This window comes from Abramis brama, assembly GCF_963993115.1.
Source record: "Abramis brama genome assembly, chromosome: 5".
Taxonomy (NCBI): domain Eukaryota; kingdom Metazoa; phylum Chordata; class Actinopteri; order Cypriniformes; family Leuciscidae; genus Abramis; species Abramis brama.
In genome coordinates, this window is record NC_139967.1 from 35907271 (window position 1) to 35920479 (window position 13209).

Below are 13209 nucleotides of genomic sequence, written 5' to 3' on the forward strand. Positions count from 1 at the left end.
AACAGAATAGAATAGAGTAGTAGAGAAAGTGTTAGTATTACTGGATCAAGTGCTGTCGAAAAAGAAGTGTCTTCAGCCGTTTCTTGAAAGTGGCTATGGACTCAGCAGCTCTGGTTGAGTTAGGCAGATCTTTCCACCAGCAGGGAACAGTCATGGTAAGGGTCAGAGAAAGAGATTTTGTGCCTCTTTGAGATGGCACCACAAGACGTTGTTCACTTGCAAGTTCCTGGATGGCATGTAAGTCTGAAGTAAAGAGTTAAAGTAAAAGGGAGCAGAACCAGTGGTTGTTATAGGCAAACGTCAGTGACTTGAATTTGATGCGAGCGGCAACTGGCAACCAGTGCAATTTTGTGAGGAGAGGAGTGACGTGCCCTTTTCGTCCAGTCTGGATAAAACTAGCACTTGGACAAGGAGTTGAGTAGCATGTTCTGATAGGAAGGGCCTGATCCTCCTAATGTTGTACAAGGCAAATCTACATGACTGGGCAGTTCTAGCAATGTGGTCTGTGAAGTTCAATTGATCATCAATTACCACACCAAGGTTCCTGGCTGACCTTGATGGAGTTATGGATGACGAGTCTAGCTGAATGGTGAAGTTGTGGTGAAGTGTTGGGTTGGCCGGGACCACGAGTAGCTCTGTCTTCGCAAGGTTTAGTTGAAGGTGATGGTCCTTCATCCAGCCAGTCAGGTAGGCTGAGATACGATCGGCTACCGTCAGATCGTCGGGGCAGAGTTGTGTGTCATCAGCGTAGCAGTGATAGGAAAGGCCATGTTTCTGAATCACAAGCCATGTTTCTGAATCACACCACACATCATGTCCACAAATGTTGTTTGTTACATCAGGTAGTAACAAACCCCTATCCACTAGGTCCCACAATCCTGACAAATGCAGCACTCTGGCATCATGCAGACTCCCTGGCACTCCTAAAAAAAACATTCCAAAAGAGACCCCTTCCATCCACAACAGCCTGTAGGATGATCGAATGCCAGCCCTTTCGGTTGAAGTACTCGGTGTGGTACTTCTCTGGTCCAAGAATGGGGATGTGTGATCCATCAATTGCACCTACACACTGTGGCAAACCCCATCTGCGCCAAAATACGCCGCCATTTCTTTTAACTTTGCACTGTTTGGTAACTGGATAACTTCTTGCATGAGTACCTTCTCAACAGATGAGCAGAAATCGTTGAACACAGTGACACACAGTAGCAACTCCTACTCCAAATAAATGAGAAATGCCTCTATACTCTGAGTTGGTCGCAAGTTTCCACAGTGCAATGGCTATTCTTTTTTTAATGGGTACACAATGTCGGTAGTTCGTGTCATGTCTCTCCAGTTGGGGTTGTAATCGACGACAGAGGTACATGTCTACATGTCACTTACACTTACAAAAAGGTGTCACTTACAAAACCATTCTCATAAGAAATTACATATGGCATAGAAACAGACTCCTCCTGAAACAAGACTCAAATTTTCTTATAGTTTTTTAATTTAGATGAAGAAAGGCACTGTTTACCTACAAATGTCTTACACAGATCCACTGAGCGACAAAGAGATGAAAAAGAAAATCCTTTAAAAACCATGAGAACTCCTTGTGGCACTTCATCAGCCACAATTGCAAATTCTTTTGGAGTAACAGGAATTCCATGATTTACCAAGAATTTAGAATAATTACAAATTGAACCATTTTGATTGAAAAGTTGAGATACAAAAATAATTCCATTTTTAAACCAACTATCAAAGAAAAGAGATTTATGTTTATACAGTAGGTCCTTATTATTCCAAATTATATAGGAGTGAGATGTAAAATTGTGTTTAAAGATGAGGGACCAAGCTAATAACATTTGCCTATGAAAAAGGGATCATTTGATAGGGTTAATAAGAATTCTAAACCCCCTAGTTTGGAAAAAATAACATTAGGGATCAGATTCCAGATAGATGTGGGCTTATTAATAAAGTTCTTTATCCAATTTATTTTAAAGGTGTTGTTTAAAGTGGTAAAATCAAGAAAGATTAAATCCCCCTTCTCAATGGTGTTCATAAGTACAGATTTTCTGACAAAATTAGTTTTATTCTTCCAAACAAAGTTGAGGAGCATTGTATACATTTTTTTACGAATGGTGGTGTCGACACTCAAAGAAAAAGCAGCGTATGTTTACCTTGACAAGCCCTCAGCTTTGGCTAAAATTCCTCCCTTTAATGACAGTGTCACGGTCACCAGCTCTGTCACCTCAACCGCACTTCACTTCCCAGCATCCCTCGTGTTTCCCACCTGTACACCATCAGCCATCACCTAATTACATCAGCACCTGCACCTCTTCATCAGCACTCCCTATAAAGAGACATTTCTCTTTGTACTCCCTTGTGTGGTCTCGTCTAACCATGTACAGACTCCTCTCTTGCTGCAACTCCCGTTACCAGCCTGAGACTTGCCCACTTGACTAACAGTCTTCGGATAGGCTACCTGTCTTTAGTCTTCTGTCGTCTGATCCCGAGCCGTTGTGTGTGTTCAGCCTGTACCATTCTTCAACCACCTGCACCTGTGATCATCATATTCCACCCAGCTAAGTCACAGTGCAACTGCTTGAACCTCTCATTCACTCTTCCATCAACCAGTGTTTGTTCCATGCATCCATATTAATAAACTTTGTTCCTACTATCACCTGTCTGTTCTCTTCCGTTGTGTGAAAGACAGATCTCGCTGGAGCCATATATACATTTTTTTCTGTGTACTCTCATTTAGTGGATTAAAATCACATAGCATGTTTCTAGTTAATTTCTTTTTGTTATAATAATACCTAAATAGGATACCCGATCTCTAATTTAAATATTACAAATTTGTGACAAATTACACTCTTTGATGGAAATCAATTCACATTCCGAAAGGTTCAAGACTAAGCCTGAAGCTTTGGAGAATTGCTGGATATACTCTAGTGCTAACAGAACTTGGTTAGCATCATGCAAAAAAAGTGTGGCATCATCAGCCAACTGATTGATGAGTATCTGTTTGTAAGCAATAGAGATGCCACGAAGACCACTATTAGAAACATAAGAAGCAAATATCTGGGAAACTAGTAAAAACAAATAAGGGGATATTGGACATCCTTGTCTAATACCATGTGACAAGTAAAACCTAGGAGAAGTACCATATTTTAATTTGATTGTACTATTACAATTGTAATAGAGTTCTTACCGCCTTACAAAAATATTCACCAAACTTTTGCACCGATTAAAAAAAAAAAATCTACTGAATCAAAAGCTTTATAAAAATCCAGGAAAAGAATAAATCTATTATGTTCCACCAAATTGCTATAATCAAATAAATCTAAAACTAATCTAATGATATTCATTATGTGTCGGTCTCTCATAAATCCAGAATGAGTCTCATCTATAACGCTATCCAAACATTCAAGTCTTTTAGCAAATATTATGGCAAAAATGTTATAATTGTTGTTAAGGAGTGTGATGGGTCCTTGAACAAAAAGTGCAAACAATTTTTTACCAATTGTCCAAATTGGTAAGATCTTTCTTTTGGTTTAGGAATTAGTGTGTAACCCTGTGTTGACGTAGGAGGTAAAGCTTCTTTATCAATACTCTCTTTAAAAACATTTGTTAAAAAAGGACAAAGTTCATCATCAAATAATTTGTACAGCTCAGCTTTAAGTCCATCACATCCTGGGGATTTATTGTTTTCAAGCTCTTAACTGCGCTTTGTACTTCCTCATGAGTAACAACATCACAACACATTCTATCACTTTCAGAGATAGCTTTAACATTAATAACTGAATCCAGAAACAAAGTCGATATCTGCTCTGTAAATTTTGAACCATAAAGATTTTTTATAAAAATTGGCACTGAAATTGCCTATATCCTTTGGATCATTTACAATTTTGCCATCAACACATAATTTCTCAATTGTTGAAAGGGTAAAATTTCGTTTTTCAAGCTTAAAGACATTTGCAGAATTGAGTTCTCCTTCTTCAAGCCATCTTTTCCTGGATCTTACATAAGCACCCCTAGCCTTCGATAAGTTTAAATCATCTAAATTAGTTTGCAAAGCTGCAAGTTCAGATTCCTCCTCCAAAGACAGGCAACTAAAGTTACGGGTTTGAGATAATTTCATGATCAGGCTGTCCTCAAGAACTCTTCTCTTTTTGGATAAGTTTGCTCCAACTTTCCTTAAATAAACACCAATCTCAAATTTTAGAAGCTCCCAATTGCTACAAAAAGAATTTTGAATTGTGGCTGCTTTCCAATAGTTAGCAATTAATTCTTTAATTTTATAATTTACATCTGGTAATTCTAAGAGTGAACTGTTAAGTTTCCACAAAGAGGCTTTGCTATGGCCTGGTGCATAATCTGCTGTTAAAGGGGTATCAATAAAGATAGTTTTATGGTCAGTCACAGGGGTATATTGAATGCCAACATTTAAATCAAAATTGGACATACATTTTGATATCAATTTGAGATTGCCTTGATCCATTTTTGTTGGCCCAGGTAAACTCCAAATTGTTAGGGTATCTTTCTCTCCAAATGTCCACCAATTCAAACTTATTTATTAGTCCTAACAGTGCAGGGCTAAGACACGCAGTCCCCTTTGGCGGATATCTATCCAAATAATTATGACTTGATACATTAAAGTCTCCTCCTAGTATGAAAAAAGCATTAGGGAATTTATTCGACCAATGTGTGAGTTTCTCATTTAACTTGTCAAAGAAAATGTTATAATCCGGAGAAGTATTGTACCCATATATATTTCCCAGAATTATTGTTTGTTGGTTAAGTGAAATCACTAATAAATGAAAGTGGCCCAAACTATCTGAATCTGATCCTAATATATCCCCATCAAATGTATTTCTCAAAATGCTTACTCCAGCAGAGTGTTCAGTGCCATGTGAACTCCAAATATCATTACCCCACTGAGATTTCCACCATTTGTAATCATCTTTAGTAGAATGACACTCCTGAAGGAAACAAAAATCTGACTTATGTTTTTTAGCAAACAAAAAAAGAGCTTTCCATTTGACACTATCCCTGAGCCCTCTGGCGTTAAAAGATATTAATGACAATGACATAAACAACGAACAATATAATAAAAGAAAAAAATAAATAAAACTAAGTAACTGAATGAACCAAAAGAGTACAACCGTTCAACTCATTTTCCTCAAAAAGTGCAAACAACCACAAAAAATGCCCACCTGGTACTAAAGTGTTCATATTTAAGTTCAGAAAATAAAGTTTAAACTTAAATTTCTGTTTTCAAGCATTTTAATAAAACAAAAGACATGCTGTGCTTAAGGTACAATTTTATTTATTTTACTAAAAACGGGGGGAAAAAAGTCACATCAACATTTACCCTTGTTAATACAGTATACTCAATATCTTTCCAACAGAAATACAATACACCAGTTTTTAATTTCCTTTTAATCTTATATTAAAATATCAGATAGTTTGCAATCTAACAGTGCTTATGAAGTACGTCACCAGATTTTTTGTTTTTCCCTCTGCTCTGCCAGTGGCTTTCAGCAGTGGAGTAAAATAATAATAATAATAATAATTAAATAAAATCATAATACAAAAATGAACCTTTGTGTTTTCCTGCCCACTTTTTATCTGACAAGCTGAACATGCAAATAAAGGGCATTAACACAGATCTTTCTACAGAATACACTGAAGCATCACCAGACACTTCAAATTGCAAAGGTGACATTAACATTGTTACCTGACAATGTTTCCTCAAATCAAGACATAAAGTTTAGAATTTTCCAAGTATAGTCTTACTACATTGCATATCATGACTTATCCCAAAAGCTGGCTCATTTAACTGTTATTTTCTCTCTTCTAAAGTATAATCAAGTCTATACTGACAGTTAAAATTAAACAAAAATTGGCCAAAAATCGCAAATGAAGGACTCTATAGAGTCTCAAAGTGTACTAGACTGTACAGGCACAATTAACAGTATATATTCATAATAAATATGGCAATTTTTGGCCTGGATGTACTTGGACAAGGAAGGTCTGGGATTTTCAGTGTTTTGCCCATAAGGAAAAACTTGCAGCAGATTTTATTTTGAACAAATGCATTTGCTCTCTCTCTCACACACACAGTTCACTGCCCTTGTATCACATGCACAAAAGCTTATGAAACAAAACAAAAACAAATAATATTTATAAAACATGGAAATGCTGATGTTTATTGGAATGTCTCTTGGGGAAGAGAGCAAATGCAGTTCACTTCCAGCCTTGGGATCACTGAACTGAGCTTTAGAGGAGCTGTCACAACATCTGCAACTCTGACTAACCAACATCCCAGGACACTAATCTTCAGATGGGATGGTAAACAGGGTGTTTAATGTGGTAGGAAGTGTGTTTGTGTTTGTATTTGTATTTGTCAGGACTCCTGTGTGATAAGTACATTTCTATAAGGTGATACCGAATCCTGGGCTCGCTCCAGACCACCCTCCTCTCGCTGCAGTTCTTCTCCGTGCTGGAGTGAAGCTTAAGCCCCCTTTACACATGAACATGACTGGAGACAACAAATGCAGGGGAGAGCGGGCACAGTCTCTCAGTGTCCCCCCGCTGGACCATTGGCTTTGCACAGAAGTTGTGGGTTAGACGTCAGTTGAGAAATAGAGTGTATTCTTCTTCAGCTCAGCGAAGGATATTGGTGGATGCTGCAGGTAGTACAGCAATACCTGAACCTGTGACAGAGGAGGAAGAGAGAGGATGACTACAGTGATGCAATGATTATACTATCCTGACTCTAACAATCTCAACCAAACTGTCAGCATTATTCACCTGTACCACTAGATGGTACTCCAACTCCTGCATGAACACCACTGTGAGTTTATTCTGAATAAACTGATAAAAACTGATGGAAACTACTACTTTTTAGGAAAAAACATGCTAGATCTGTTTAGAATCAGTTCAGAACCAGTACTGACTGAAGAAGAGGGAATGAGCACAATAATATGTTCCAACCAGGCACAACAAAAGAGGCCACAATATTTATAGTAATAACAATAATGGTTTTCAAGGACTACAATCAGAGATCTCACTTATCAAACAATATCTTTATTATCTTTTACATAAAATAAAAAAGTAAATAGATAAATAAAAATATATTAATTAAACAAAATGGTAAAAATAAAGTTCAGCACATGGGAACATTAACAAAGCCCTTGAACTTTCAGTGCATTAAAGAGCAAATAGAAAGAGGGCATAAACTTCTTATACGTTTCTAATTAACCTCTTGATGCACACCCCCCTTTGAGCCCAAAACAGGAAAATGACATGCTTGAACTCAAATGGTTGTCTTTCCTATATCCTTTGGAGTATGAGCATAGTTGTGGTATCATTTGAAAGACGACAAATGGAGCTATATTCTCAAAGTTTCAGAATTAATACAAAATAAAAGTTAGACAAGCTCAAGTATAATGGAATGATAATGTTTTTTTGCATAACTCTCTTTTTATCATTAAAATATGATAATAATAAGGATGCTTGCGACCACTAGAAATATGATGGGCACAAAGCGACAAGTCTTAAGAAGTTATGTTTAAAGTTTGTGGATAATATAACAAAAAATTATGTTCATGCAAGGTTTTTGCAGGATGGAAACTTCTCCTGTCATGGCTGGTTAAGACTTTGGCTCATGCAGATTGTTCAGTTTAAAATATGTCATGCACAAACCAAAGGGCAAAACAGTCAAAGTGCCTCTTCAGTTCCACTGACACAGTAAACACGCTGGTTTAAATGACACGTGACCGCATGAATAAACGAGTGAACTGAAGATGGCCTGGGGTCAGTGTGTTATGACAATATGGAAATCAGGATAATGGATTAATCACAGACCACATCAGTTTCACTATAAGCAGAGTTATTCTTCAAACTGTTAAACACACCAAACCACAACCCATTATAGTGATATACAGTCTATCCATGCTGGGCATCCACGAGTCCTTTTCATACACTGTACAACTCTTGACATGAGGATTCACTGTGTAAGTCAGGACTGACCTGTGCCATGACATCATGTGACCAGATGTCGGAGGCCAGCGTGATGTGGGCCTTACTGCTCTCTGACTCTGAGGGTCTCAGCAGAGTTGGACCAAACACTGTGGCCAAATTATGCAGAGACATCTTATTAACCGGCTCCTTCTCTGCCACCCTAAAATGAGAGGAAACCAAACATCAATACTGTCACATCTCATTAAACAATCATTAAGTTGAATGTTTCACAGTTTATGATGACTCAACACATGCACTGTAGCTCAAGTGTGATGTACAGAGTTGGCCAGCAGGTGTCTACAATGAGCAGTGTTCATAATGTGCAGTGATTGTGATGCGTTAATTGGCGGCAGTTACAGTTGGCAATAACATCTCTAAAGAGATTATTTGTGACAGTGTTTATAAACCCGAGGCCTTACTTGCTAATTCCTGGCGTTTCAGAGAGATTTGTGTGAATTGCGACAGCAGTTTCACACGTACTAAAATAAAACAGAACCCTGTGAATTTATGATGGTGACTGAACTGATGTTGATATAAGGTGTCTGGCTTTAAAGAGTCAATATAAACAACATTTAATCCAGACCTCTCTTAGGTTTGACCTCATGTAGTAAATTTGTTGAATATTGCTGTGTTTAATGCACTGTGATAAGAAGTTTGGGGTCGGTAAGATTCTTTAATGTTTTTGAAATAATTCTCTTATACTCACACAGACTGCATTTACAGTAGGTAGTCAACCATAATGCCTATTCACGGCATTAAATACAACCCAGTCACATATGACACTTGATCGCAAAATCACCACCAGGTGGCACCAAGGGACGGTAAAACGACAGAAAAGGTGGATTTTTAGGTGGAACAGAGCTATAGTTGTCTAACACGTGGATTTATTTACTTTGTCAATATTGTGACCAAATTAGTGTGACTAAATTATTTAAATATAAAACGTTCGAAACTACATTTAAGCTAATTAAGCCTAATTCTCTGATGAATTTCAACAGGTCACGCATGCACACAGACCACATCAGTTTCACTGTAATAATGATACACTGAAAGCTATAAGCAGAACACTGATGTGCATCTTCAAACTGTTAAACACACCAAACCACAACACATTATAGCGATATACAATCTATCCATGCTGAGCAAGACTCCACGAGTCCTTTCCTTACACTGTAAAACTCTTGACATGAGGATTCACTGTGTAAGTCAGGACTGATCTGTGCAATGACATCATGTGACCAGATGTCGGAGGCCAGCGTGATGTGGGCCTTACTGCTCTCTGACTCTGAGGAGAGTAGAGTTGGGCCACACTACAAGCGTACCGCACCCAAGCCCAACTGAATCGGCAAACCGCGCCTGTGCGGAGTGATCACACTAGTCAAACGAACCAGAATTTGGGGGTCAAACGTGCTTGGGCACGGTTCAGGACACCCTGAAATGTTCTTGCGTGACTTCTCTTTGTTTTTAGTCAGCCTCAGCCTCCTAATAGATATGGAGGATTGGGAGGGATAGTGTAGGACAATCCAAAGGTGTAAAAAAGTGTCGGATAGCCAGCCTGATGATGTGTTTTAACTTACAGAGCAGGCAAAGGCAAAGTTCGTTTCAGGATAAATGCCTCATTGTATCCAATCTTATTAAGCGTTTCAATTGGTTTTGTAGGGCTTAGAATGTTTCAGCCGTGTGTTATGATTGTCAACAATCTGGCATTACCTAACATGAACTGTTGAGGAACGTGGGCTTTTAAGGAACAAAGGCTAAATAATTTGTTACAGTTTGTTTTTGTAATTGGTGTGGATGATGCGCAGCGGCATATTCAGTATAATTATATACAATATAATATGAAGTGTTTCTTTCTTCCCTGAAACATTTAATTTCAGTACCTTCACGAGAGAGGGAGCACGTCAGTGAAGGAGACAAAGAAACGTGCTGAAAGAGATTCAGCGCGTTCGAGAGAGGCAAAGAAAAACTTCTGCTCTTAATTAATGCTGTCAGACAATTTTATTAATCTATTGCTGTCGGCAAACATCGTTGAAGGGGAAATATTTAAAATGTTGTTGTCATTAAGTATCAATTAAAAATAAACAGAGCTTACTAAAAAATGACATACAATGAATAAAACTTTGGAAAGTGTTTCGAATCAATAAATGAATATATTTTTATTTGTGACAAATATTAAACTTGAGACAAAATAATGATGTATTTCCAAGAGCCTGAACCTCGAGCCTGGGACTTGAACTCAGATCACCTGTGGCATGGCTGTGGTACATGATATAGCGCTGCCCACAAGGCTATTGCCTTATCACTGTTAATACTTCCATGCAAAGACTAATCATGTAGCCTGTTTGAAAACTACGCTATCACTCTTAATACTCCAAATGTGTAGCCTATATAATTCACATTTCTATAGTTTTTTTATTTTATTACAAAGAGAAAATAACATAATACATATTAAGAATATTTTTTTATAAAACGGGGTATTAGTACCCCGCCATTAGTACTTAGTCTATGAAAACATAAACACAATTTTGACATTTAGGCTACTGTTCTGTTTGAATTCATTCTAAACAGCAAATGCGTACATTGGTTTTTGATTACTACATTTGGTTATATGTATGTAATTAAAAAAAAATCTTATTGATAGTATTTATTTTTTGTAATCTCCAAAAGGTGTAGTTGACTGTTACTCGCAAACACGAACTGTGAAACGTCCACTCCATAACGTGAAAATCTATGGTTATAGTGCCTCTTAGCAGTCAAGAGCAGAAATGCATTTCCCGCCACAACCACAGCAGTACCCGTGGCGGCCAAAAAAACATTCTGGTTGAGTATCATCTGTATTTGTTAAAAACAGTAATATTGTGAAATATGACCTAAACCACAAAACCAGTCACATGGGTCAATTTTTTTACATTTAGATTTATACATCATCTGAAAGCTGAATAAATAAGCTTTTTTAGGATAGGATTTGAAAATCTGTTCGAAATTCTGGAATCTGAAATTCTAAACCTTGAGAAAATCGCCTTTAAAGTTCTACATTCATGTTCGCGATGTGCTGCATTCACTCCAAAAAATTAAAGTTTTATATATTTATGGTAGGAAATTTACTAAACATCTTCATGGAACATGATCTTTACTTAATATCCTAATGATTTTTGGCATAAAAGAAAAATCTATAATTTTGACCCATACAATATATTGTTGGCTATTGCCACAAATATACCCATGCTACTTGTGATCCAGGGTCACAAATATTATTACAATAAAAAAAAAAAAAAAAAAAACTGTTTCTCTATTTTACTATATTTTGTGGTGCCAAAACTGTAATTCAGTGTCACTTCAGAAATCATTCTAATATGCTTATTTGCTGCTCAAGAAACACTGTATGTGCACTCTTACCTCTTCAGGTGTTCCAGTAGGGAGAGAAAAGTGATGAGATTTGGGTCTGGTAGTGACCGCAGCAGATGCATCATGCAGTTTTCTTTTGCTGCAGGATCTGATAGAGCTGTGAAGAAGAGGAGTGTGATGATGTTATTACACCTCAATCATATGCATTTGAAATGACCCTATTTGCTACATATCACACTGTAATTATGTTTTAATACTCTTAAGATGTTGAAACAATAAATGTGAAAGATCAAAGACGAAAAGTCATACCAATGCCCTCCATGAAGGCCGGGTACAGCCGGTCTGTGAGAAGAGGTTCTGGCAGCTCTCTGAAATACAATTTCAGTGTCCCTGCTATAGCATTAATGTCCATATCACTTAACATCATCAGGATATCTTTGGTATCTGAGAGAGAGAGAGAGAGAGAGAGAGAGAGAGAGAGAGAGAGAGAGAGAGAGAGAGAGAGAGAGAGAGAGAGAGAGAGAGAGGGATGTAAATTATTTGCCACCATAACAAATGCAGGCTGAGTAATAAGCTCCTGGCATGACATATGACATAATAGTGAGTAACACATGCATGTTAGCTGAAGGTACAGCTCTGGATACTTCCTGCAGACTCTGTGTGTGTTTATTGAGCCAGCTGACAGCTGGAGGGGGTCAGACCTCTGCATGGCCTTTCCCACAACACTGTTGCTGCTTTTAGACTCAATACACAGACCTCACAAAACCAAAGAGAGAGTAAACAGAAACCAAAAAGAGACTGATGGGAAATCATCAAGAAAAGTCAAAGCAAAAGCAAATGGATAAAAATAAGGGAAGGGATCTGTTTTTTTGCACCAGATTAAAAGCCACTCTGTGCGATGCTGATGAAAACTGCCCTGCCATCCTCACCCAGAACCAATTAGATTGCAAGATACCACCATATCCACATTACAAAATTTCTTCATGCCTTAAAATAACTTGAATGTAACTCTACACCCTTGATTCATTCAGTATACATGGATCCACGAATATGCATATTAGTCCCCGCCTCCACTCAATCACACAAGCTCAGAATACCCGATTCACTCGGTCATATTTACTGTAGTAAACTCTACACAACAGCAAGTGGAAATACTGGTTTAATTCAGCCATATATGTTTGAACCAGAAACTGATTCAGAAGAAGTGGAAGAGCAAATTATTGCGTTTTATGTATCACTCTCTACAATGTCGGACACATAACGTTAATTGATATGATTAGCATTTGGCTTGACTACATTAACAAACAGTTAATAATGTGTTGCTAATGTTACACAAACCATATTCCCATTCGCCATCTCAGTGTCAGACAGCTGCATTCTAAAAATCAACATCCTAAGAAATGCTTTGAACAACTTAGAATATATAGTTCATCATAACATCGTAATATACATTATATACATACAATTCACCCGCTATATTGCCAAATGTACCAGATTTTTCATATCAAAAGAACAATATACCAGGAGGATCTGGCTTCTCTTGAGACCCCCCTGCTTCGCAGCATAGTTAATGATGCTAAAGCCCACCCCGCATGTTGACGGGATTGGTAACGTTTGTGACGGTATGAGGCTGTCTTTGTGACGGTATGAGGCTGTCTTTGAGACTGTCTTTGGTAAACTGCAGTCTTAAGAAGAAAGTACACAGCAATGGTGTTGACTGATGAATTTGCACGTGTTTGTGCTTACACATGCTGCTTTCCTGTAGCTCAAACAGTAAAGCGTTGGCGCTTGCAACTCCAAGGTCATGGGTTTGATTCCCAGGGAAAGCAAGAACTGAGAACTGATAAGAATGTAAAA

The 13209-nt window shown here is 37.7% G+C and overlaps 1 protein-coding gene across 4 annotated transcripts in view; it reads right to left on the bottom strand.

Moving 5' to 3' along the window:
• Window positions 1–5286: 5286 nt before the first annotated feature.
• The window catches only part of abr (ABR activator of RhoGEF and GTPase), a 296797-nt gene continuing 288874 nt past the window's right edge, over window positions 5287–13209 (bottom strand). For all 4 annotated transcript variants that reach the window (XM_084113285.1, XM_084113286.1, XM_084113287.1 and 1 more), the window contains 4 exons: window positions 11662–11796; window positions 11404–11509; window positions 8017–8167; window positions 5287–6698 (listed from right to left, as the gene is read on the bottom strand). In XM_084113285.1, coding sequence (XP_083969411.1) covers window positions 6609–6698; window positions 8017–8167; window positions 11404–11509; window positions 11662–11796 — 482 coding nt within the window. In that variant the 3' untranslated portion in view covers window positions 5287–6608. The remainder of the gene's footprint in view (window positions 6699–8016; window positions 8168–11403; window positions 11510–11661; window positions 11797–13209) is intronic.